We start from the raw sequence: 27,734 nt of genomic DNA on the forward strand, positions 1-27,734 counted from the left end.
GACATACTTGAAAAAAGATCCCAATCCTTATAAATAATCTCTTTAACCATTCTTTTATCTTTGTTATAATTTAATACAAAAAATAGATCTTTATTAGTGTCTCCCCTTATAACAGCTGGATATTCCTGGACTACACTCTCCTGGATTCCATTCTCGGGGGAGCACCAATCACTTCATCCTCTCTTTAATTCATCAGGGGGAAGGTATTTTTTACCCCATCCTTCCAGAATTTCTTTTTAATGGAATCCACAACCAACTTACGGTATCCTCTAGCAACAAAAAGTCCTTCAATGAAATTTAATTCATTAAGTAAATCCTCCTTAAGGGTAGTCATATGTGCTGCACGTACCATCTGACGTTTTGTAATATTCCTCTTTTGAAAATAGGGGTGGTCACTTTGAAAGTGTAAATAGGAATTGGAAAAATACTCTTTCCTATAGAAGGTGGACACATAGCTTTTATTAATGACATCTTTGGTAATTTTTACATCCAGAAAGTGCATTTCCAATAACCCAATATTGTGGCTGAAAATAAAAAAAATGGTGGTACTATTACTATAGTTCAGAAAATTTTCAATACTATCCTTAGCACACATCTACACAATAAAAATATCATCCAAAATGATAATAAGCTCTTATATTTTCACATAAAGGAGAGGAAAACACATATTGCTGCTCCCAATATAAAAGGATGATATTAGCAAACACCGGAGCACAAGATGCCTCCATAGCAACCCCATCCACTTGTTTGTAATATTTGCCCAAAAAAAAAGGTGCAATTGTTTTTGAGAATTAGTTCCGTATTCTCCAAAAACAATCTAAAGTCCTTTTGGGTCAAAAAATCAAAGCCAGTCAGGGGTTCCTCAAACCATGATAGGCCTATATTGTGAGGTATAACGCTGGAAATGTCCTTGATGTCAATAGTTATAAAAACATAATTAGGGTCAAACACTATCATACCCATTTTACCCAGGAAATCCCAGGAATCAATAAGAATGTGTTGATATAATCCATAAAAAGGTTTTAATGTTGTGTCCACAAATATGAAAAGAGGTTGAATTTTTGAGCCAACAGATGATGCAGTTGGTCTCAAAGGGGGGTTGGATACATTTTTATGGACTTTGGGAATACCAAAACTTCCAGGAATAACCGGTTTAGGGACCATCAAAAATTCATACAATTTTTTATTGATGGCTCCCTATAGCAGGTTATCTTCCAACAGCAAATCAGTGTTTCTATAAGCTAAAGTAATCTCATTACGAGACACTTGTATTTGCCATCATTATGTAAAATCTCTAGCATCTTACTTGTATAAGTCCATTGCTCCAAAATGACTACCCCCCCCCCCCCTTTATCAGGTTTCATTATTCTTAATTCTTGATTCCCACTCAATTCATGAAGGAGACCTTTACCATCCTGGGTTAATTAGTTTTATACCACTTTTTTGTTTAATGATTTCCTGATGTCCTTTTCCACCAAGGCCTCAAAATTACTTAATAAGTGGTGAATAGGTGGATTAATAATGCTTTTCTTGTTTAATCTACCAGGGGTTGTCATGGGGCAATTACAAAACAAAACCTCCAAATTTAAATTCCTAATGAACATCTTAACATCTAAAATAATATTAGCCACAGAGCCTTTTGTCATATGAACATAGGTAAAACCCTTTTGAAAAAGTTCAAAATGTGTTTTTGTTAAACCTAATTCACTATAATTAAAAATGTGAAAATTATCCAAAGTGTATACTGATCCTTTCTTCTGAATTGATAAGTTATTGTCAGTCCTCACTACTTCCATAATCTCACAAGGAACATTAACCGGGAGATGATGAGAAATGTGAACGGTAGAAACTTCACCAGACTAGCCAAATTTAATAAACTCTACCCCTGCCCACTTGTCCTCCGTGATAATGGGGTTAGTGTGTTGCGTTTCGAGTCACCTGGGCATAAGATGGGTGAGTTTGCAAACTGTGAATCCTTGGTGACCTCCTCAAGGGGGGGGGGGTTGTCTAAAAGGACCCCTTCATATCTAACTTCCCTGTTAACATCACTATTGTTATCCCTAGGACTAAACCCAGGGTTTTCCAAGCTATTCTGGTATTTAATAATGCCATTCCTATTGGGTAAAAAGGCTGAATAAGCCCTACCCTCCAGGTAGTCCATGTCATCCCATTCCAATTTAGTAAACTTCCTTTTCCTAGTTTTATCAACCACCCCATCCTTAAACACATTTAAATATTTACATTTATATTTGTGCATTGAATGGAACAAATCTTTCTCAATTTTTTGATTAAGTTCAAGAATGTCTTTGTGTAAACAATCCAACATATGTCCGTTGTTTCTAATAATAGAACGCATGAGTAACAGCGCACAGTCATTTAAAATGCACACAAGCTCGTTGAAAAATTCAGAACCATCCACATCATTGGGAAGTTTAATAAGTCTTAATCCTTTAGGAACATGTTTTTGCCCAATATATTCTTCTACAAACCAGTTCTCCAAAGCCAAAGATTTGTACTTAATGATTTTATCTTTTAATTTGAACACCATACCTTGATATGAGGAATACTCATTTCTAAAAGTAATTTGGTTTACAGTCACGCTTCGTTTTAACCACGCATTAATATCCATGTGGGTATATTGTTCCTGTATTCCATCTGTTCGGTGCACTGCTCCCTTAGCAGCAATAGCACTGAAATCAGTTTGTTGACCAGTTTGGAGTCCAAAAGAAGAGTTTACATCCACACCAGCCCTCGTAGAAGCTACTATAGAGGTTAAACAAACGCCGCTACTTCCTGCTGCCTGGGAAACCAGAAATAATGTCATATGATGGCTGCAGTTATGTGATTTTTTTTTGGACGACTTTAAAGTGTTTTTCACAAACCTTGCTTTTGACAGGTCATCCTTAATTGCCCTATCCATAAAAGAGAAGATGCAGAAGAGTATGCAAGATTGTAAGACTCTTTCTGCCATCAGAGTGTATTTGAGGCCCCCTAACACCTATATAATAGGAGCCAAAAAGGGCCTCATTCCCTTTGGTTCTGTTATCGTATATGTCAGTTTGACTCACCTTCTGACAGTGGCAGAGGCAGCCCCTTTAATGAATACAAGCCCAGAGGCCGAGTAGGTCTGCAGAATCAGCATTATCATGGGTTCTTTTCTGACAGGAGACTACAGAATCCCTGAAGGTGTGCCTGACTTCCATTCTGGAGGCAGTCAGAGGTGCATTTCCCTCTATCCAGACTCATTGTTCACCATCACAAAAAACAATTGGGCTTTGGAAATTCCCCCTCAACCAAATCATTCATTGCCAACATGCAGTCCAACCAGGCAAAAGCCATTTCAAAAGAGGTACTCTCTCTTAAAGAAAAAAGAGCTATTCTGAGGTCCCACCAGACCAGAACAGACAAGATCAGGATGTTATTACAAATTCTTTTTGATTCCAAAGATCAGATCCGAACTGGACCTTAACCTCCTAAACACTTTTGTAAAAAAAGACTCATTTCAGAATGGTCACAGTGCAATTGATTCTACTTTGTCTGAAGGAGAATGGATGAATATGCTCAGTAGATCCCTAGGATGCTTAACTTCACATAAAGATAGAAATGGAGTCCAGAAAATACTTATTCTTCCAATTAGGGGGCAGACATTTTGCAATATAGAGCCCTGTTATTTGGCCTCACCACAGTCCCTAGGGTGTTCAGTAAATGCATGGAAGTCATAGCAGCTCACCTACGACTTCAGGGATACACAGTGCTCCTATATTTGAGTGACTGACTCCTGGTTGCCCCCTCAATGGAGTCTGTACAGCAGGCCAGGGATTTTCTTCTTCAACTGTGCAACTTCCTGGGCACATCTGTGGACCTACAGAAATCCAACTTAAATCCCCCACAGCGTCTAGTCTTCGTGGAATGTCATTTGGATAATAATCTCTCTGTTGTCTCCATTCCTCTAGAGAGGATTCCAACCTTATGATCTACAGTGGAAAGTCACTCAAGAACTGCCCTACCATATGTTCACTTCTCAGGGTTTTAGGTCTGATGGCCTTGTCAATACTGATGGTAAAATTTGCTCACTATCACATAAGAATCTTACAATAGCTGCTGTGAATGCAAAGATCACAGAGCTGCCATCCTGTTTTCAGGACCATAATTGTACAGTGGCTGCTGAGAATGCAAATATCGCAGAGCTGCCAGCCTCTTTTCAGGACCATAATTGTTATAACTGTCACACAGTCATGCAGGACACATCTTCAGTGGTGGTTGCAAACACCACTGCTTTGCATAAGCAGACTCTTTCAAACCCCAGCTCTGACAGACAGTAGTTTGGCATCTCAACATACAGAGGGGAACTAGATCATATGCTTTTTGTCAAGAAGCTATTTTTGTGCAATGGGTGATGACCTCTCACCATTTTCTGACAGCAGCACACATTCCTGGGATACTAAGTGGTCTGGAATACAGGCTCAGCAGGAGCCTTCTAATGCCTTATGAGTAATCCCTCAATTCAATGATAGCCAAGAAGATATTCAGTCACTGGGGCACTCCCTGCTACAGTGTTTTTGCCACCCAGTACAAAGCAAAATGCAGCAACTATTTTGCCATGATTTCCCCTCCGGGACCAACACCCGAGCACTTCTCAGATTTGGTCTACCTAGGCTGCTTTATGCTTAACTAACCTTTCACTAATGTCCAGATTCTTGCAGAAGGCTCTAAGATGCAAGGCAACAATCATCCTCACAACCCCTTTTTGGCCCAGACAGATATGATTTCCTCTACTGAAGCCTCACCTGAAGGAACCTCTAGCTCCTAGATCTGATTCTGGATCTAATTACTCAACCCTCTGAGAAGCCTAACCTAGACCTCCAAGGTCTGAAACTAACTGCTTGATTTCTCCAGTTCCAGTGATGAGGGACGATTTTCTTCCTGAAGAAGTGGTTAAATTCTAGCAGCATCTCAAAAACCCTCTACTCGTAAAGTTTATCATAGCAAATGGAAAAGATTTGTGTTGTGGGCTTGTCCACAGAACAGTGATCTTTTTCCAGTTCTTATAACAGACATTCTGCTTATTCTCATATCTCTGTTCCACTCAGGTTCTAGCTTCTCTTTCATCAAAGTTCGGTTAGTAGCTATTTTGAATTTTCATATTGCTTTTCAGGATCAGTCTTTCATTTCTCACAAACTCTTCAAGGCCTTTCCTGAAGGCATCATCTTACTATGACCACTTGTTAAAGATATGATTCCTCCATGGGATTTGAATTTTATTTTAGAAGCTCTGACCAAACCTTCATTCAAGCTGGCAACATCGACAGACCTTAAGTATCTGTCATGGAAAACTATTTTTCTAGTAGCAATCACCTCAGTAAAATGAATTTCTGAGCTCCATGCTCTATACTCAATTCTCTTTTATCTCATTTTCCAGGATAACCACAAGAACTAACTCTTCTTTTATTTCCAGAGTTGCTACGGAGGCATGTATTTCACAGCCCATTCATTTAGCTGTTGTCTTTCCTAATTTTGAAAACAAAAGGAGAGTACTTGCTGCATACCTTAGAAATACATGGGCAACCATGTTTTTACCTTCACAGAACAGATGCAGTCAGAAAAGATTTTTTTAAGTTGTGACAAAAGTGTCTAAAGAATTTCTTTCAAGATGGTTTTCTGATTGCTTCTCTTTCATCTATACTTCCCACAACAAACCTCTGTTTTTGTAAGGCAAGAGCTCATTCTACTAGAGCCATGGCAACTTCTACAACTTCTGCAGAACCCATTCTCTGGATGTAAGGCTACCACCTGCTCTTCCATGCATGCTTTTATTAAGCACTGCAAGTTGGATTATAATTTCTGTGCTAGAGTATTCTTCATCTTCTATCCTGGAGATTCTTCTGCCATGATACCACCTGGGATTTCCATAGCCTGAGATTGTGACCTGCACATTGGATCAGATTTTCTGAATGAATAGGATAAAAAAACTTATGTACTTAACCATAATGATAGAGCCTTTAATTCTAGTCCATCAAATACAACCCTCCATCCTTCCCCCTACCCTACTGTAAGGCCTGAGGGATCAACAGTTTCGCTTCTTTGGGTCCAAGGCAACGCAAATTAGAATTGTCTTAATCTTCAGGCATCAAAATAGATCTGAGCTAACTAGGGGGATGGGTGCATGATGGAAAGGAAAACTTTCTTAAAGGGGTCTGAGGCTGGAGCACTAATTCTGCCAGATTGTATCTGGTGAGTCGCTTGAGGATCCACACATCATATTGGATGGACTGGAATGAGAGGCTCTGTCATTATGGTCTGTACATAACGTTTGTGCATTTTTATTTTGAATGTAATAAAGGTTTACTAAAAGTATTTTCTAAATCAGTATTCTGTTTTCCATACTGAATGGAGGGGAGTTGAATGGAGAGGTGAAATCAGCAAGAAAAGGAGATTAATATTGCTGGAGCTGAATTCATTTACAAGTCCTAATGAGTACCTTCATGTGGTGGACCCTGTTTTTACAAAATCTGAGCAGGACAACACTGATATATAGACTGTATCATGAAGAAAGGTAGGTCAAAAAAATAAAAACAAAGACTGGGTGCACAGGTCCCAGGATAAAAAAAGTGCCTGCTCCTGGCATATACTGTGTTGCCAGAGCAAAAAGTCAGTGTAGAATCCTCAGAACATTGAAACATTCCTACAACAGGGTTAGGCTAGGCTTAGTGCAAGAGTGCCCCCACCCCTGTGGTAGAAGGAAAAAGTAGTCAACAAAAATGATAGGCCAAGCAAAAGACACAAAGACAATAAAAGAGGGCTGTTGAAGTTAAAAAAAGATAATGTATTGTTACCACTATTTAAAAATAAAAAACAGAATTTCCAGACAGAGGATATGTAGCAAGATGTCACAAGAGCAAAGAAAGAACTACAGGAAAAGAAAATACTCCCACAAGAAAAACTGTTAAAAGCTACAGATAATAATTTAAGATCTTTAATGCAACAAGTTAGGAAAAGCAGTATCTAGATGAACATAGCCGGTGTTAGGCACCCGCAAAACCCGCAGCCCTGGGGAACTCCCGATTATCTGCCTGCATACGAGGGCCCCCACATGAAGCAGCCACGGGTTTCTCTGTTTCGTCCACTCCTTGCTCAGTGCCTCATGGACATTCACATGGCTGTGTAACTTCACCTTGCGATTACATTTTTTTTTTTAACTTGCCTGTAAGCTGCACTCAATCAGGTCCGCTTCAGTAAAGCAAGGGATCTGATTGGCTGCAGCAGCCAGGGAAGTAAATTCTAGTTTCCTGATTCATTACAGCAGCAGCCAGGGAGTAAGTTGTAGTTTTTTTTTTTCCCTAACACGGAACTTCGAGAGGAAAGCCTAGCAAGGATCGGTGGTGATATATTTGTTGTATTTTTTAAGTCTATAACACCAGTTTTAACTGCACATGAATCACAATATAACATTTACTTTTTTGAAGCTTGAATATCTTTTTTTTAATCATTTGTGTAAGCAGTTGTTTAGTAACAAACTTGCATTAAAACAGTAAGCCTTTACATAAGCAGTTAAGTAATGCATTGGTTTCCTGTGGTATCTTTTGAATTGTATAACTTCAGTGGTTTTCAGAAAATAAGAAATTTTCATACTGAAAATTGTTTTGCATATTACAGATGTTTTAATGCAGAATTTAACAAAGTGTTTAACAGATGATGTTCCGTCAGTACAGGGGTTCCCTCAAGTTACTCATACTCCTGTATAATGATGAATCTTTAGTGCTCTTCGGGGCTCTTCAGGGTTATGCACTAGGAATGTAGAAGCGCATGGCTCAAATCTCTTTTAAGCATTTCAAGAATAAGCTTTTTCCACCCTTTTAGGAAACTTGGTCACCAGACTCCTCGTTATCTGTTTCTTCATTTGCCAAGCAGAGCTATCTAATGTACTTTGTTGAAAGTAGCTTCTTTAGTCCATGTGTGGACTATCAGGAGTAATAACAGAAAATAGTCAAAAAGTAAAGGACAGTGAAGTGCTAAGTGAAAGACCAGATATGGTAGAGTTTTTAAATGAGTCTAGGACAGAAGCTGTTGTTAAAAAAGGGATCATTAGTAGAACACATAAAATATTGCATAATAAAGATAAGAATGAATCAGAGGAAGTTAAAAAAAAAAAAAGATTGGGAAGAGAACCTGGAAGGGCAGTTTACCAAAGAACAATAAAAATACATCTGTATGACACCCAACTATTCAAGTCCAGAAGGTTTAAAAATTGTGTGCATTAGTGTTTCCATAAAGATTTTTTATACCTCAAGAATATTTCAAAGAAATTTTCCTCATCTAGACAGCAAGTGCTGGAGGTGTGATGGAAAGAGGTAATAGGGAACATGTTCTAGAAATGTAAGAAGGTAACAAAATTTTAAAATTCCCTACATAGTGTTTTGTATTTTGTCAGAAATGCTGGGGGGAGGTGGAAAATTGTTGTAACTAAGGAAAGTATTATTTTGAACTGGGAAATATGAGTCATTATGTCTAGGCAATTTGGAGCCCATGTTTAATGCTACTGGCTGACAAAAACTGTTACTAGAGAATAAAATCTAAACCAACTGCAACTGAAGTACTGTTCTGAAGTACTGAATCTGTAGCAAATCACAGCTGTCTTAATCCTATAACTCAGACTTGTAAGTCAATAACACATATAGGCCAATAAGTACTTAATATCATAAAGGAGATAAAATAATTGGAGGTGGGATCCTTAGAAAAAGGAAAAAGAAAATTATATAAGGAGATGGAATCTGTGAGAGCAATTTATATAGAATAATGTTCAGAAGCAGCTTTGTTTTCTTTTATATTAATATATTTGTACCCACATCTCTGTTTTACGTATGGTTTAATAAAGATGTTTAGAAAAAAAACATGTTGCAAGTCCACCAGCTATCAACTAAGTTCCTTAAAAATTCTATTTTGTGAGAGCTCTAGTTGCTGGATGCCACATCAGAACTTGGCTCCTCTAGATTAGGGAATGTAATGCTGTGCAAGGCTGGAATCTCATACTTGCATAAGTGTTATGCCCTGATTCTCCTCCTTTTCCAAAGAGGTGAGGATCACAAAAGTGGGGTCCACAAAGGTCATGCTGGTGTGCTCAGTGAAATCAGTGGAGTGATTGGGTAGCACCCTATACCACATTATACATGTTTCAGGTGGGTGAGGCTTGAAACTGTAGGAAGTGAACTGGGGGGAGGATGTTTCTCAACAACCTGGCATATGTACTGCAAAGTTCTTTTGATTGGCATGAGAACAGTGTTGCTAATCCATTTGCTAATAGGAAAATTATTTCCTTATCTTGAAAGGCTTTCAATTTGTATATAAGTTGTTATGGGGGTAGTAATGTCTTTAAGATGTCAATGACAGTATCATTACAGCTGAATTTCATAACAGCACTATGGCATAACTATAAATAACTATGGAATGATTGGTTAGTAGAACTCTTATTGCTTCAAAAACATGTAAGTGGGATTTTGAAAAGCCATGCTTGGAGTAGAAGTGATTGCCTGACCCTTTGGAGAAGCCTAAATCACCACTTCATACACAGTAATCTTATTAGAAGGCTGGATTAAATGTCATTGACTACAGTAATAGGCATTTACAATGAGAGTTTAATAACACATTATTATGACTGTGTTACAGGTGTTATCTTGAAATGTAAATGGACTCACTAGCCCAGGTGTTCTACTTGCAAATTATTGACAGATACTTTGGTGTAGTGGGGCTAAAGCCTGAATTGTTTAGGATGATAGAGCAGGTAGTAGACAGAAAAAGGTATGACTGAGATAACGGTAAGTGTCAATTGAAAATACAAGTGAAAAAAAAAAAACATGAGTCAAGGATTATAAGAGAATGATTTAAGTGAGGTTGATGAGACAGCTTAGGGATTTACAAGCAGATAAAAAGAGGGCGTCATTAGATATTAGAAATTGGAAGAAGGACAACTACTGAAAATGGAGGAAGAAAGGACACGAGCAAAGAGAATATCATTCAAACAAGCATTTCTTGTGAATACATCATATCTTCAAAGCTATGCAACAGAGGGCAGTAGATTAATTAAGAGATTCTAAAGGGGGGAACTTAGGGACCTTAGCAGAAATAAGGGAGATATTCAAGTCCTATTTTGTGACTCTATATGAAGGGCAAAACAGTAGTATAGACGGGTAACTTGGGAAATGAGTGCCAATCTTAAAAAAACAATTGCAGTAGAGGAAGTAAGATATGCTCTGGGAAAACAATCAAATGGGAAACTCCTGAACTTGATGGCATACCTATATAAGTATGGGAAGTATCAAAAGAAAATGTAATGCAGATCTGGGTAAACTTTTGTTAACTAAACTCTTCAGGGAGAGGAAGTTCCAAGTTCTTGGAAACATGGTCTTGTAGCTGCCATAGTCAAAGAGGGTAAGGATCTTAAAAATCTGAATCGTGTAGACTAATAATTTTAAATCATAAGACCTATATAGCGATTTTGATGGCAAGGTTAGTCCTGTTTCTACCAACAATAATACATCTGGATCAAAAGGGGTTTATAGTGGGAAGGAGCACTTTTGATAATATCTAATGAACACTCTGGAATTGTTAAGCTGAGAGGCTGGTAGAGGTGTAGGGGCTGTGAGAATGTTGCACAATGTTTAGATGTTTGCCCTGTATTATTGGTCTGTTCCTCATCAAAAATGTGGATTCATGCAAAGTATGCTGTTGGAAAATCTATTATTCTACCATTTTTATTAGTTCATATGTATATTGTTTTAAATCCCTAATGTCATGTCCTTGCATTGTTTTTTTTATTTAGATTTTTTATCTCACCTAGAATTGTACTGAGACATTGGGGGGGCATTGTGGGGGGAGGGGGGGAGAATTCTGCAGAATATACTGATTATTTTAATGAATGCTAATGCAAACCGTGTTATTCTAATACATTTCTAAGATTTTCATAGCAAATTTTTGTAACTATCCCTGATGTTATACCTTAGTTCTGTGGTTATTTTTGGCTTTGGAATATCTTCATGCAGTACAGAGGCTTGTCATAATGTAACAGCATTGCTACTAAATGCCAGTCAGTGTGTGCATGTACCTCTAGGAGTGGCTACCTTGCTGTGGTTCAGGGGCTTTTTATAATATAACATTGGTACTAAATGCCAGTCAGTGTGTGTACCTTGGCACTTCAAGTGTTTTTAATGATCTGAATGTAGCAACACTATACAGTGATTGTTAAATAGTGCTGGATGAGCTTGACAGAGAAGGGGGTGTGACTATAGTGTGATCACACTTTATATTCTCCGGGGTAGGGCCCCCAACTTGAAACTTGCTAGGGGCCCCCAAAATGCAAGCACTGTGCCTGTAGATGAAGAAACAGTGGGCCACCTGGAAAAGGAAGTGACAGAGGAAATGCAAGAAGGTAAAAAATGCAGCTTCTAAGATATTTGAAGAGAAACACAGGCAAAGATACCCAGACATGATAACTTCACAATGCAAAAAAGTAAGATCACAATGATGGAATGTTAAAAAGAAGTTAAACAAGGCAAAAATTAAACAAATAGAAGTAATAAGGTTATCTGCAAAGTGAAGGATTTAACATAGAAACTTTGGCACAGGCAATATCACAACATGATGGACCAATGACTCCCCAGTAGAGGAGCAGCAGATGGGGCATGATGTATCTGAAGAAAATATGGTACAGGGCGATGTTCTGCAACCTTCTGGAAGTTAATTTGTACCCATAGCCTAGTCTTTTAAGTAAACAGCTTGGTGGGTTAAAGTGGAACACAGCATAGCAGTGGTGACAAAGAATCACTGAGAGACCGTCATTAAATACCCGGATTTGCAAACAGAAATGAGAGCAATGTGGCATAAAGATATCCAAACAGTCCAATAGTAGATGGACAAGACAAATGCATAAAGTCCAGTTATAATAGTAGAGCAAGGGAAAGAGCAAAAAGCAATGAAAACTCAGACACAGGCAATATCCCAGTATAAGGCACTAGTAGAGCCATAGATGCTGGAGCTGCATCTGGGGCGAGATGCATCAGAAGAGGATTTGCCACAGGGGCTTGGTGCATCAGAAGAGGACATGCCACATGTTCTGGAACCTTCTGTAAATGAGTCACATGAAAGTCCAGTTAGAACAACACAGCATGGGAAGGGCAGAGAGGAAGACAACTTAAACTGATTCTCAGCTGCTTCCAATGCATAAATGCCTTTCATTACAAAACAGAGCAATTAGATCAGTCAGTGGTTCAAAGGCAGTTGCTACCTCTTTTTACAACTGTACATAAGAGGCATCACAGTACTGATATTTTAAGCTTTAAACTTTAAATGTTTGTTGTTTATACTAATTTACATTTTAAGATGATTTAAATGTAGTATCAATGATGTCTGTGACATTTATAGAAAAGTCTGGAAATATTTTTTCTTGTAGTTCTTTTAAAGTATCAACCCATATACCCAAGTGTGGGGGAGGGGACTGTTAATTCATCTTGGATTATAAAAGGTACTCTAAACAAAGGCCTACGATTTGGCTACTGTTTTGGTAACAGCAGTATAACTTATTCGTATACTGTAAAACAAGCTCTGGGACACACACATATGAGGACATTTAAAAAATAAAAGAAGCAGTCCTGTTACAGAAGGTATGTACAATGACAGTGACTAACACCAATCCCATTATATGTCAATGGCAAGGGAATACACCACTACTTCCTTATGTATAGCATGACGCATAGAAAGCAGATTTGGAATGGTTTGTGGGAAGAAGGCTTGAAGAAAAACAAGATCAGGTTGATATGTCAATCCCCATTGTTAACCATTTTGTAGACATATTAAACATTCTACAAGAAGCAGTCATAATGATTTTTCGGTGTTAAAACAGTTAAGAAAACAAAGATAGAGTGAAAATATATATATATTTTTTAGTTCTAAGATGGAGTTTTCATTTAAGAAAAATATCTAAATGGAAAATTCCGGGCTAAGATGCAGTACCTAACTTCTGGCTAAAGATATTATCATCTTTATACAAATCCACATCCTAGACACCAGCCTTGTTAACAACACAAAAAAAAGTTCTCTTCCTTAAGAGTGAACCTGCAAGCAATCCTGAGAACTGAAGACTAATAACTTGCTTTCAGACAATATGTATTAGTTACTGAATTGATGCAGACATAGTGTATAGCTATCTAGAATAAAAGTCAGCCGTGGCAATAGAACAAAAACTAGTAAAATGAAGTCATGTGAAACAAAGGATCATCTATTGTTAAACAAAGCCATAAGAAAAAACTCAGAATGAGGAAGAATCTAAATATAGCATGAATAGATTACAAAAAAATATGCAACTGCATCCAACATTCATGGATAATGGCATGCATATATAAGACCGGCCTTTGGTCAACTGGTGCCCTAGGCAAAAGGTCTCCACAGCGCCCCCCAACACCACCCTGTGCCCCCATCCTGGTCTACCTACACCATCCAGATTACTGGAAAAGTGCCCCTGCTAGAGCGGTTCACTAGGCGGCCACCTACTTGGCCTATGCCTAAGGCTGGCTATGTGCACACAGATGTATAGGATGCACCTTGAACTGATCAATTACATTGCAATGACTATGAAGCAGTGGCAAACCACTTTGTGGCTTATCATAACAAAGATCAGATGAATGTCTCATGGATAAAAATTAAAAGGGGAGATATTCCAGGTTGATTCTTTGTCACCACTGCTAATTTGTATTCTTCTTAATGCATTAAAATGTCTATCTAATATACTAAGCTAAGGGTATAGCTTAACTTTCAGAAACCAGCCTTATTCAAAAACAGCTCATATACTTTTCTGGATAATTTAACATTGTATAGGTCTTAAAATTAGGATCTGAAAGCTCAACTACAAATGGCTAAAACTTTTTCAGATAATATAAAAATGACATTTTGTCATGATAAAATGACAAAATGTACAAAAGTTGCATTTATAAAACAAAAGCTACAGGGTCAAGAAAATATCAGTCTGGAAATGTGGTATAAAGGAACTTGAACAGGAAGGAGTGTATAAATATATTAAATTAAATGAGGAGTTGGCAATAAAACAAATGTATGGAATACTTCAGAAGTTGTTGTGTCTTTCGGCTTTTCCCGGTTAGGGGTCACCATAGCGGAACTCCGGTCCGCTAATGATTGGCAGTAGATTTTTACATGCCGAGTTGCCAGCCCTGACGCATAACCTTCAACGAAGGTACACCCATTCACACATGTCTCCACACAGAAGACGCTCTAGCTGAGAATCGAACAGGACAATGTCGTACTGTGAGATGACAATGCTACCACAGCACCACCACCACGGATGGAATACTTCAGAAGACTAAAGCTAATATTAAAAACTGTATTGACATCTAGTAATAAAGTCCAAGCTATAAATCAGTTTACTCCTCCTTTTCTAACTTTCAACGTTAGTGTGATTGATTGTCCCCAAACAGAATTGAATCTGTTGGACAAGAACGCAATAAAAACGTTTATCAAATGGTAAATAAAAATATTGCATACCATGATAATATATCCCTTGCTCTGAAGGAGACATGGTACGGGCCTTCTCAAATTTAGATACATGTATAGGCTGCATTTGTGGGACTGCATGCATCTTTGCTGACTTCATCAGATCTCCACATAGTGAAAGTTCTAAAGCATGTACAGAAGGCATGTAAGATGACATATTTGCTTAGTTTAACAGAAACGTCTTAGAAAGGAGTTACTAATGAAATCAAACCACAAGTAGATGAGACTCAGAAAGCAACTGGAAGTGCCAAAAAAAAAAAATAAATAATATAAAGAAAAGGAAATAAAATTAGAAAGCCTACTAGAAAGCCTAACAAATATAGTGGCAATTATCAAAAGCTCCTAGAACGACTACATGCTGACAAAGATTTCATGCAGGAATACTTAAGGAGAGGTGAATTTAAACTAAAGGAAGAAAGGCTAATACTGGCTGCCCAAAGCAGTGAACTACATTCATGTTGGATTACAAAAGTCTGTGGAAAAAGTGGAAGAAACAGAGAAATGCAGTTTTTGTAAAACAGCTGGAAGCATTTACACATTTTGTTGCTGGTTACAATACACTTGTGGCTGAGCTTTTGTATTCTGGAAGGTACAATAATGGGGTAAGACTGTTGCATTGAGGATTGAGAAATGCGTCAAAGTGCTATTGACAATGATAAAGTTTGGATCATATGGGACCACCCAGTACCAATAGTTGAGAAAATAGATGCAAGAAAACTAGATATAGTAGTCCAAGGCAAAAAAAATAGCTTTAATCATTGAAATTGCTACCACCAGAGATTACAGTGTCTAATAAACTGAGAGATAGAATATCATTAAATACCCAGATTTGAAAGCAAAAATGAGAGCAATGTGGAATAAAGATATCCAGATAGTTCCAATAATAGTTGCAGCAGGACAGGTAACATTTACAGACATACTTGAATATGCTACCAATACATCTAAAGCCCATATGAACTGCAGTAGGAAACAATACAGGTACATTTCCGGTGCTGTGAAGAGCATTCTTGGCCGATGTTAAAGACTGAAGCAATACTAATATTATGAGAATGCTAATCATACTGTGATGGGGTCCATTCCCATCACAGTATTAGAAATCCAAAACAGTTAGAATAATTAAAAAGGAAATAGAAGTAGTGAGAGTATAATAAAAAATGTCATGCTGTGACAGTAAAGGCCTATGGACCACCGCATATGGTACCTGTGCATAAAAGTCAGTATATTAACTTCACTTCATCTTTGAGACTTTTTACTTCTGTTTTTTCTTCTGTTGTAATGACAGCTTCATAAAAATGTTTCCTACTCTAGTACTGTATTGTGTATACTGACAAGGAAGAAGTAATTTGCAGCACATCAACAGAAAACAGACTTAATGAAAAAATTCATACTGTGACTGTAAAAGATTATGAGCCTACTGCGTTTGGTATATGTATGTATACAGCGCTGTATCTCAGTTTCCCTATGAAATATCATTATGAAACATTCAGGGGAATAACTACAGGGTATTCATCTATAAAATGCACTTAAGAATGCTGTTCTGCCTTTAAAAAATTTAGTGCAGTTTAATGCTGAATTTGTGACACCACTTTTACTTCTTCAGATTCAGGGCATATGAGCTATGACAAGACGCAAATGAAAAACAAAATGACAGACACTGATAGTGAATGCCTGTGAACTCCAGCATTTGTTATATAAAGTCCTATATGTCAGGTCCCATTTAAGATTTCATTATGAAACATACAGGCAGTGGTCTTTTTCATCCTGTAAGTTTATATATTTAAATACCAGGTGCTAGGCACGTGACAGCCCATATTTGATATTTCCAAAATGTGGCTCTGTACAATGGGCTTTCATCTCTGGCATTCTTGAAATCGCAGAGTACATTTGTATGCTTATCTTTAGAATTCAGTGTTCCATCCACTCCTTTGAATTGGTCTAAAACTATATAAACATGCTGAACAGATTGATTTTTGAAATGAGTGTGTTAAAGCTATACTACACAGAGATTCCCTCTTACATTTTCTGGGCAAACATTTTAGTCAAGTGCAAAATGACTATAAGGCTAAATTAATTTGTGTGCAGCGCTAGTTATGTAATAGTGCCTGACTGAGAGCTAACATGTTGTATTACAGATACATGTAATACAGAATAAAGCACGTTCACCTAGTACACAATAGTAAGGCAATGTAGGTATGGCAAGGTAAATTATGTTAAATCAAGCATAAAGCCACAATAGTGAGCATGTGGCTGTAGATAGAAGCATATAGGTTCATAGGTTCATAGGTTGGTACTGAGCTATCTGCCCGAAGGCATATATTAGCCCAGCCACATTGTGCGGTATTCACCACCCCTTTAGTAGTTCCCTAGACCCTTGTACTAGCAGCTAGTACCCTTGGCCCCTATCTAGTAGTGCTGTTGGTGTGATCCCCGGTGTGAACTTTCTGTTACCCATCCACTCATCCAGGTTCCTCTTGAAGAGTGATAGTGAGGGGCTCTGTCTTATGCAGATCGGGATCCTGTTCCATAGTAAGGGAAGTCTCTGTGAAGGGAATCTATCCCTCCAGCATGTTCTATTCATTGTTGTGTTGAGGTTTATATCCCTAGAGCATGTAGCTCGAGTAGATTTGGTTTTGCTAAGATGGAGCATGTTCAACAATTCTGGGTTGGACATGGCTCTGTACGTTAGACAGAGATCGCCTCTGAGAAAGCGGTATGCAGCAGAGAACAGTCTTAGCTTTTTCAATCGTGCTGCATAGGGCAACTGTTTGAGGCCAGTAATTCTCTTGGTTAGGTTCCTCTGTGGTCTCTCCAGCTGCTGGAGATGTCTAGCCAGGTACATTCCAATTGGTGCATTGTACTCAATAATGGGTCTGATGAGGGAAGAGTAGAGGGGCACCATTACATCCTTAGATCTTGATGCAAACCCTTTCATGATCAGATGGGTCACATAGAAGGATTTTCTAACCACTTTGGAAACTTGGTTATCAAAGGAAAGCTGGCTATCTACTTGGGTCCCTAGATCCCTTATTTCTTCTTCAGATCTCAGGGGATTGCCTCCTATGTTGTAGTTTGCGGGTACTCTGTTTTTTCCAAAGGGGATTACTACGCATTTTTTTGCATTTAGCTTGAGACCATGGCTTTGACACCATGCATCAGTCTCATTTAGGCCCTTCTGGAGGATCTCCATGTCGGCCGGAGACTCTATTATAGCACCCAGTTTGCAGTCGTCCGCAAACTTAGTCAGCCACAGCCCTTCTGTGCTTGCCTGTACTTCTGCGAAGTATATGCCAAACAGGAGGGGCCCCAGGACAGAGCCCTGAGGCACACCACTTGTTACTGGTCTGGATTCGGACATAGATCCCACTACTCTTACTTTATGGGATCTGTCTGAGAGCCAGTTTGCGATCCATCTTGTGACGTAAAGGTTTATGCCCAGGCTGGTGAGCTTATCAATAATACCTGAATGGCAAATGGTGTCAGATGCTTTAGCAAGGTCAAGGTAAGCCGTGTGTACCACCTTTCCCTTATCTATAGCCTGAGTAACTGTCTCAAAGAAATCCACCAGGTTCAGGAGGCATGATCTGCCCTTGATGAAGCCGAACTGTGTGGGGTCCAGCGACTGGAGGTTCCCAATCTCTCCATTTATGAGTTCCATAATGATTCACTCCATAGCCTTACAGATCAGACTGGTCAGGCTTATTGGTCGGTAGTTCCCAGGGTCAGTTGTGGCCCCACCCTTGTGTAGCGGGACCACCGTTGCCATGCGCCATTCTCTGGGCACACATCCTGTGGAGAGGCTGAGACTGAACAGGGTATTAAGATGTGGGGTTAATTCCTTTTGGAGCTCGCATATGACACAGCCTGGGACACCATCTGGTCCCATGGAGGCAGTGTTTTTAGCTTTAGATAGAGCCTTGTTAACCAACGTATCAGTAATAATTGGACTTACACAATCCCCTGGAATGGTAATAGTCCCTGTAGGTGGTGGTGGTGGTGGGGGATTTGCACTGAACCTGTCAACCAAGATGTTGGCAATGTCAGAAGGGTCAGTGTATTTTGTTCCATTTTGTACTAGCTCAGAATAGACCTGAGCTTTGCCATTTAGGTTTTTGACGTAGCCATAGAAGGCCTTAAGGTTATCCTTGGCATCTTTGGCAACTTTCTTTTCAAAATTAGCTTTAGTTGACTTGATGAGGGCCCTCAGTTTCTTACTAATGCTGATCAGGGATGATTTTTCTACTTGAGATTTGGCCTTTTTTTTGTATAAGTCTCCTCCTTTTATTGTAAAGTTTGCTTATGGCCGGGGTCCACCAGAGTGGTTTCTTCTTGCTTGAGGAAGGAGTCTTGGTTTTATTTGGGATAGCACAGTCCATGCAATCCTGAAAATGCATATAGAGTGCCTTGGTGTAGGATTTCGCATCCTGGATATCATTATCCTTCTGCAAGGGAATAGTGAAGCTTTCCACTTCGGATGCAAGTAGTTTGAAGTTTGCTTTGGAAAGGTTTTTGACTATGTTTGTTTTGACTGGGGGAGGTGGAGCTGTATATGAGCTGTAGTGCTGTGTATAAATAACATAAAGAAGGGCAGCTTTCAAATTAGCAGTCTGACTGCCAAGTTAGCTTATTTTAGTATACTTCATCATATAGTTACACATTGGATTTTGTGATATCAGATTAAATCTGCATTTAGCCAAATGTGGTGCATCCATAATAATAATTCATGTGATTAAAATATGTGCAGTTAAGAAAACTTCATGTAATCTTGTCCTTGTTTCAGTGTGTGTGTGTGTGTGTGTGTGTGTGTGTGTGTGTGTGTGTGTGTGTGTGTGTGTGTGTGTGTGTGTGTGTGTGTGTGTGTGTGTGTGTGTGAGTGTGTGTATGTGTGTGTGAGTGTGTGTGCGTGTGTGTGTGTCTGTGTGTGTGTGTGCGTGTGTGTGTGTGTGTGTGTGTGTGTGTGTGTGTGTGTGTGTGTATTTGCATTGCATTTTTATATAGTTTACATTCAGTAGTCACTGTTAATTATTATTGTTTTCCCTTTTTTCTTGTCTTTGCTTTTTTTTTTTGTCTTTGGAGTGAAGTTATACAGCTCTCTGAACCATACCTCATTATGAGGAATATTTCTTGTGAGTCTGAATAATTCCATATTGAGTACTGTTTCACATTGAAAAAATCTGTAACACATTAATGATTAAGATTTTTAACAAATTACCATGACAAATAAATATTAAATCAAATTAATTCACCAAAAGAACTTTTTGTAAATATGAAAAAAAAAGCTGTTATTAACCATGCTACAAGCTTCCTTGTTGATGTTGTTAGTGTTTTCTATTTTGTTCATTTGTTCCACATTGTGAGAGATTATGTTCTACATTTTGGAGCTGGAAAGTTGAGAGCCATAGAGTTACAGTAAGGCAAAGACTGCAGTACCTGGTTTGAGCTTTGTTGAAACTCATAATTTTTTACTTTGTATCTTGTCTTCTGTAGTCCATCTGCGGTTGTATCTTGTCTTCTGTAGTCCATCTGCAGTGGTGGTGCTGCAGTAGCGTTGTCGCCTCACAGTTAGACATTGCCCGTTCGATTCTCAGTTAGAGCGTCTTCTATGTGGCGACATGCGTGAATGACCAAGAACAAAAAACTGATGTGAAAAACGGCTCAGGAAAAATGCCAGCGTCCACAAACAAGTATTTAATAAAATCAATGTCCTTTAAAAACCAATGTTGTGATGGAAAAAAAAAAGTCCAAAATAAGCCAAAAAACAAGAATCAACAAATCCAAGTGTAAAGCGCTTTTCGTCTGTTAATATAAACAGACTTCTTCAGACAAATGCACTCTGTAAGTCAAAGGGAATTTAAATGTAGCACAAGTATTCACATGACAGATGTTACTTAAAGTTAACTCTTTCAGAGTCAAAACCGAAAACCGACAGAAGGCTTCGTGACAGGATCTACAATCACACATATGCAATCAGTAGACACAAACAAGAGAATGCACTAGCAAAGCACTGTATGGAAAAACCCAACCACTCGTTTAAATTTAAAGTTATTGAGCAAATACAAGATCAGGACAATTTAATCCATACTATTCTTAGAGATGGCTCCAGTTCACTAAATTTAGAAAAGATAGGACTTTTATGGCATTTACGTTTGGATGCATGTCGCCCACCAGGATTGAGCGAAGTTTAGTCGCTCGCCTGTATACTTAAACTTAAGAATTTTTTATGTTAGGTGTACAATTTTGCACTTAATGTACACAGTCCTCCAATGCGCATATTTTGTGTTTGACCAACCAGAAGGTAGGTGTCTATTACTTGTTGTGTTTTAGTACATTTTAATGTAGTTTGTTTAGTATTTAATGACATTGTTTTAATAAGTGTCTTACCCTGTTCTGACAGGACAGGTTATTAAATACACACCGTACACACGGTTTAATACATTGTTGTTGTTTGGGGGGGGGATGTAGTGCGATAGCGTTACACGTATGGGCACCCTTTTAACATTTATACTTATTACACATCTGGGACATAACTGTAGCCCTGTTCAATACTTCACATACAGGCCCTGACAACACATTCAACATTAGCATTTGTATGTTTTTATATGTTAATGCTTGTTGATATAACATCCTGGTTTGTAGTAATACACATATACACTTCTCGCTTTTGAGAAGTAGAGTGTAAAAATACTAGAATGCAATGCATGAAACACACTGAACCACTGTGTTTAACTCAAATTACTTATTATTAGGTTTTCTTGATTTTTGCATATTGTCTTTCTCTTTAAAAGGTGACTGCTCTGACTCTGAAAGAGTTAACTTTAAGTAACATCTGTCATGTGACTACGTGTGCCGCATTTAAATTCCCTTTGACTTACAGAGTGCATTTGTCTGAAGAAGTCTGTTTATATTAACAGACGAAAAGCGTTTTACAGTTGGATTTGTTGATTCTTGTTTTTTGGCTTATTTTGGACTTTTTTTTCCATCACAACATTGGTTTTTAAAGTACATTGATTTTATTAAATACTTGTTTGTGGACGCTGGCATTTTTCCTGAGCCGTTTTTCTTGTTTTTGACATGCGTGAATGGGCGTTCCTTCGTTGAAGGTTGTGCGTTAGGCCTGGCAAGCCAGTACGTAAAAATCTACTGCCAATCATTAGCGGACCGGAGTTCCGCTGTGGCGACCCCTAACCGGGAAAAGCCGAAAGACACAAATGATCTTGTCTTCTGTAGTCCACTGATAATTTACTCTGTCTTCGCTTCTTTCTGACATTGACAAGAGCCCCTTTACTGTTTTCCCTTGAAAGTTAAACTGCCAAAAATGGACATTCTCAGAATGAATTTTCAGTGAAAATGATAGCTTGTATATCTTTAAAACAGAAACCTTTCAAATGTTAATAATTTTCTTCTGCTGAAGAGCTTTATATTTCACAGGCAGAGACACATATAGCCACATTCTGATGAATCTTCATAAAGAGCTCTGCTGTTGGACAGGAAATATCTTGATTAATGGAGGATTTGAATGTTAGTTAGTCCTAAAATACTGCTTCATATTCTGATGGCTGATTAAATGACTTTCTTACTTCTCTGACAGAAAAGGCAAGATGATTACTGCACATTTTTACCATAAATTTTAGATGCAGTCTGACTCAGCAGTAAGAGCATGTGTCACTTTAGCATGTTGAATGTGCATAAATAATAAATCACTGACAAAATTGTTTTAATTAAGTATAATTTGCAATTTCAATTTTGCAGGGAGCCAAAGGTGACATTGGTGAACCTGGACTTAAGGGAGATCAGGTAAGTATGAGTCAGCCAACACTCACTATTCACATATACGTACCTCTGGCAGACTGCAAGGTCGTAGCATATACTTTGCAAACAACAACATCAATACATTTAATACAATTTTGCACAAAGTTTATCAAAATCCTTTACTTCAGGTTGGGGATTGGCATGATGGTTAATAGACATAAGTTACAGAGTGTGATTCCAACCTATTTAGAGAAATTGGTGAGGTTTAAAATGGACTGAAAGGGCAGCTAGCCTAGTACTTACCTATGAATCTATGATCCCATGTATTACTCTGATTATTTCTCTATATATTCCCTGCAAGCAAACCTAGATCAGGGAGTGGTCTTTATGACACTGCAATAATGGTTCCTGGTATGAATTAGTTCTGTGAACCGAGACTTACTGTAGTGTGATTCAGTGAATACTAAACAATGAAAACATTATTTGAGTTGTACTCTGTGTTATGAGGAATTGTGTGCAGTCTAGTGCATGTACTTTTGAACATGTCTGAGATCAGGCATATACTCACATTTTGTCATGAATTAGACTTGGAGTGTGATGGAGTGGACAAGTACAGGATAAGTCCCGTAAGGAAGGTTGGGCAGGAGTATATAGGTTTGGAGCCCTGAGGGTGGACAGGTAGGCTTGTACAACACTGGATAGGTGACTATCTAGCTACTATATAGGATTAGTACCTTGAAAGTGAATGTTTAAGTGTATACAAGATTGTTGCCTCAAGGGTGGGTGGATAGTAGTATATAGGATTGTTGACTTAAGGCATGGTGAGTAGGATTTATAAGAAAGTTTGTCAGGCTGACCGGTGTTTCTTTTCTGTCCCATGTTTCCCCAGTACACACTGTCTTATAAATCACTCATTTGCTCATGTAAGTGCAACACAAGTGATTCATTGAGACTCTCATGTCACGTTTTGGTGAATTTTTTCCCTTTCCCATTGATATACAAACTGTGGAGTAGCTATGCATAATTCCAGGGGTGTGAAGGTAGAAGGGGGCTTGCCCATTGCAAAAATACTTGTTTTGAGATATTCATTTACTTAACATGCAGGAATCAGCTTTTGAAGAAGTGTGATTGAGGATTTTAGTTAATTGAGATTGAGTTACGATCACTCATATTTGAACTAGTACCATGTGTATAAGCCGGTAGATAGGAGTGCAAATGATTGTTAGTTTAAGGGTAGGTGAATAGGGACAGATAGGATTGGCGCCTTGAGTGGGGGTGGGTAAAACTGTTGCCTTAAGGGTGGGTAGGTGGTGTATATAGGATTGGTGCTTTGAATGTTTGTGTGTATGGGAATTGGAGAGGTGTTACCTTAAGGGTGGGTTGATGAGGTGATATGAGGACTGGTGCAGTCAGTGTGTGGGTGGATGAAGAGGAGTAAAAAGGATTATTGCCTTAATGGTAATTGGATAGGGGCTATGTAGGATTGGTACCATGAGTTTGGTAACATGGATTGGAGTGTATAGGATTTTTCACTTAAGGGTAGGTGGATAGGAATATGTGAATTGGTGCATTGATCATAAGTGGTTATCAGTGATAATGAGTATAGTTTCTTGAGACTGGTTGGATATATTATATAGGAGAGGTCCTTTGGTTGCATGGATTGGTGAGGTACTTGCTATGGCATGTGGTTGCACGTTATCTGTCATATATATGCATTTCATAACTATTATGATAATGTCGGTATGAGTATGGTTAATAGTGGTACACATACCTCTCATACTGTCAGCACTCAAAGTCATAGGAGGAACCATCAAAAATCATAGCAGGGATTCCAAAATCACAGCATTTACATTTTATATATGAGTAAATTCGTATTTTCACAGAATGGGAATTGCAGTGTGAAGTATCATTTGGGAAGCACCTGTTATTAGTCACACTGAAAACACACACACACACAGCACACATGCACACACACACACACACACACACACACACACACACACACACACACACACACATACAAACACACACAATATAAACCCAAAAAAGAGGCTGGGAATTACCAAAGAAAAATTAAATAACCTCAAAAACAGTGACAGTATGTGGTACAGGAAAGGAGGTATTCAACTAAGAAAATGTTCAACCGAGGCTGTTACTGTCTAAAACCACTTTTTATTACAAATAACTGTGAAACATTTAAGCGCTTTCATCCGTAACATTCGGGACTTCATAAGAAATGACAAATACTTCACTTATTCTCCCCTTTTAAAGAACAATCAATTCAGTTACCTCATTAAATATTTAAATATCCAAATAATCCAATCAGTCTTTAAAATTATACAAACCCCTTTTCATATATTTTCTTATAAAAGTTCCTTAAAAACAAATGAATCAAACTGTAAAAAGATCAGTCTCTCTCTATAAATATGCTCTTATATTATTTTTCTAAATGCCTTCTCTGTTTTACCTATATAGAAACAATCACACTTCGTACACATGGCCAAGAAAACCAGTCCACTGATTCCACAGTTACCTTTTTTAAGATTGACCTGTGTTTTCATTAAATTCCCCAACATCACTGATTCCCCTTCATAAATATATTTACATTGGTTACAAAATCCACATTTAAAAGTTTTTTTCCTTTTTTTGCATACTCATATTCTACATTGGTCTGTTGTTTTCAAAAATCCTCTTTAAATTACAACCTGTTTAAATACAAAATTAAGTTCTACTCCCACTACTCCTGAAATACTGAGATTACACCTCAAAATATTCCAGTTTTTAATAATAATATCCTTTACCTTCTATGAAGCATTATTAAATTCTACTACCATCGCCCTGTCCAACCTTTTGTTGTCGATGTCAGCTGTATTAACCCTACTGTCCCTCTCCAGCCTGGTTCCTAAAAGAGGTCTATATTTTTTACCCCATTTATTAGCCACTTCAAGGATGATACATTTCACTAGTTCAGCAGGGTAACCCCCATCAGTGAACATTTTTTTGTATTTTTTCTAAATTATGCATAACGTCGTTCTTCCTAGATATCATCCTCACAATCCTAATACATTGACGTTTGACTAAGCTTTTTTTGTGTGCAAAAGGATGTGAATTACTGAAGGTAGGTTTCCTGTAAACTTTTGAAATAAAACCCTGGCCATTGTTTTCAGTCGTAGTGTCCAAGTAATCAGCCGATCTCTTGTTATGTATAAATGTAATTTTTAAAAAGGAAGTTGTGTTGTTGAAATAATCCATAAATTTACCAATATTTTCTTCAGACCCTTCCCATAAAATAAAAATGTCATGCAAAAATCTTATGTATAAGGATATATATTGGGAAAACTACAATTGAAAAACAAATTTGTTTTCCCAGGATAGCAGCACTAAATTGGCATACATGGAGGCACATGCTGCCCCCATTGCTATTCCCTTGATCTGTTTAAACATGTCACCTTCAAAAAATATATAGTTATTTTCTAATAACATCTAGATATTTCCATAATCAAATTAATTTGCTCATTAATCAACACTTCAAATTTAACTAGACTTTTGTGAAACCAGTCCAGTTCTTCTTCCAAGGGTATAGAATAAAACAAGTTAACAGTGTCAATAGTTAAGAAACTGACCAAATACGAAGCAAAATTTGGAGATAATCTCCCAACATTCTTTTAACATATGTGTATCCCTGTCTGAAATGAATTTTAACATCCTATCCACATACATGGGAGACAGTGCCATACATTTTGCCATTATTAATCTGCTTATTGCCCCAATTAAACAACATAACAAGAGTACTATCAAAGCTGGAATGGCAATCTACAGTTAAGGTCATAAATTCAGCATGAAACACTTCAAATCTGGCATTTTAGGCTACTGGAAGAATGGGCAGCACAGAAGAAAAGTGAGTAACATTGCCATCACAGAGCAAGAGCTTCTCCTGTCCTGATTCTTGGCTGGGATGCCTTCTGTACATAATCTGCATGTCCCAAAGACATGTGGTAGGCAGATTAGTGAATTTAAATTGTCCCTAGTTGTGTGTATTTTGTGTGTATAAAATGTGGAAGAAAGGCCCGGCAGTCTACTTTTTGTTCCCTACTTGCCATGTAAACTCCATTGATGACTGCAGCTGTTCACAGGATTACTATAAAAGTCCAATGTAACTCATAACATGGATGGACTGGAAGAATATATTATGTTAAGAAAATAGCCAAGATTGATGTGCAGCACCTCTAATCAAGGTATCAGGTAATTCTCTCTGATAATATAAAAATATTTGGTAAAGTTAACAAATCTATGAGCTGAGTCGGGTCTATGACATTTCGGCAAATCTTAAAATAGTGATCATCTCTTCATCGAACACCTTTTTTAGCAAAGCTACTGATCGTTTAACAGAGTTTTCAGTGACGTTTTTCCCAGGGCAAGGCAACAGTTGACCACCATCTGGAATTTGCCCTTTTCCCCAATGTAGTGCAATCTTGGAGTTGGTATATTTACTTAGGGGGGTGTGGGGAACACAGCCCCCCACCTGGATGGGTGTTAAGTTTTATTATTTTCTTCTTGGTCACTAGGGTGGCCTACCATTTCCTTGCCATAGGAAAATCTTTGCTGAAAAGTCCATTCGATCGGCAACTTCCCTAATAGGTGTTCGCTATTTTAAGATTTGATGAAATGTCATAGACCCAGCTGAGTCACCCAGATTGCAGGATGTATATTTGGGGACATAAAGTGTAACATTAAAGGGGGGTGTCTAGATCACTTGTCAGGGCTCACATGTGATATACTATCAAATTATGATGGCTTCCTTGCTTTATATGAATCAGTCTAGGGCCAATCCATGTGGGGAAGATAACTAAATTGAAATCAATTGCAAATATTTGGCTTAATTGTAGGGTATTTTAACTTAGCTTAAAAACCTCAGTAAAGCATAACAGTTTGGGGGTGGAGACTGTATCTCAAACTCTGAGCATTAAAATTCATAGTAGTGGCCTTTCAAAATCTTTGCTGAGATCCTGAAAGATGAGCACCTTTTTATTATATGGAATAGAAGATAGTCATATATTAGACGTCACAGAGTTAGTTATGAGAAATTTTATTAGCTTTGTTTTCTAACCCTATTATTTGTTGAGTGCTAACTGGACAAGGTTTCTATTGTCAAGTTTCAGCTTTTCATTGTCTTGTTGAGCAACTGGTGTTTTTCTCAGAAAGTCACTGCTGGTGTGGTTTCTGTTGACTTGCCTGTAGCAGTTCTGAATATGTGGCCTTTTCTCTTTGCTTAATGATTATGTGACCATGGTACTGGTATACTTAGGTAGTATGGGAGCTGAATCTCACCATATAGGGGCATAGGGGAAAACCCTCCCAGCATAAAATACTGTTTAGAGTTGATTTGATGAGCTGAAACTTTGATAATTTTTGTCAGGTTGAAGCTGTAGTTACTTGAA

General features: G+C 38.0%; 1 protein-coding gene across 1 annotated transcript in view; it reads left to right on the top strand.

The window, feature by feature from the left end:
- The window catches only part of COLQ (collagen like tail subunit of asymmetric acetylcholinesterase), a 3,098,435-nt gene that overhangs the window by 1,913,471 nt on the left and 1,157,230 nt on the right, over positions 1–27,734 (top strand). The window contains exon 9 of the mRNA XM_044066844.1: positions 22,297–22,341. Within this exon, the coding sequence (XP_043922779.1) occupies positions 22,297–22,341 (45 nt within the window). The remainder of the gene's footprint in view (positions 1–22,296; positions 22,342–27,734) is intronic.

The sequence above is a fragment of the Protopterus annectens genome, chromosome 3.part1, assembly GCF_019279795.1.
Source record: "Protopterus annectens isolate FY-2018-M chromosome 3.part1, PAN1.0, whole genome shotgun sequence".
In the NCBI taxonomy this organism is placed as follows: domain Eukaryota; kingdom Metazoa; phylum Chordata; order Ceratodontiformes; family Protopteridae; genus Protopterus; species Protopterus annectens.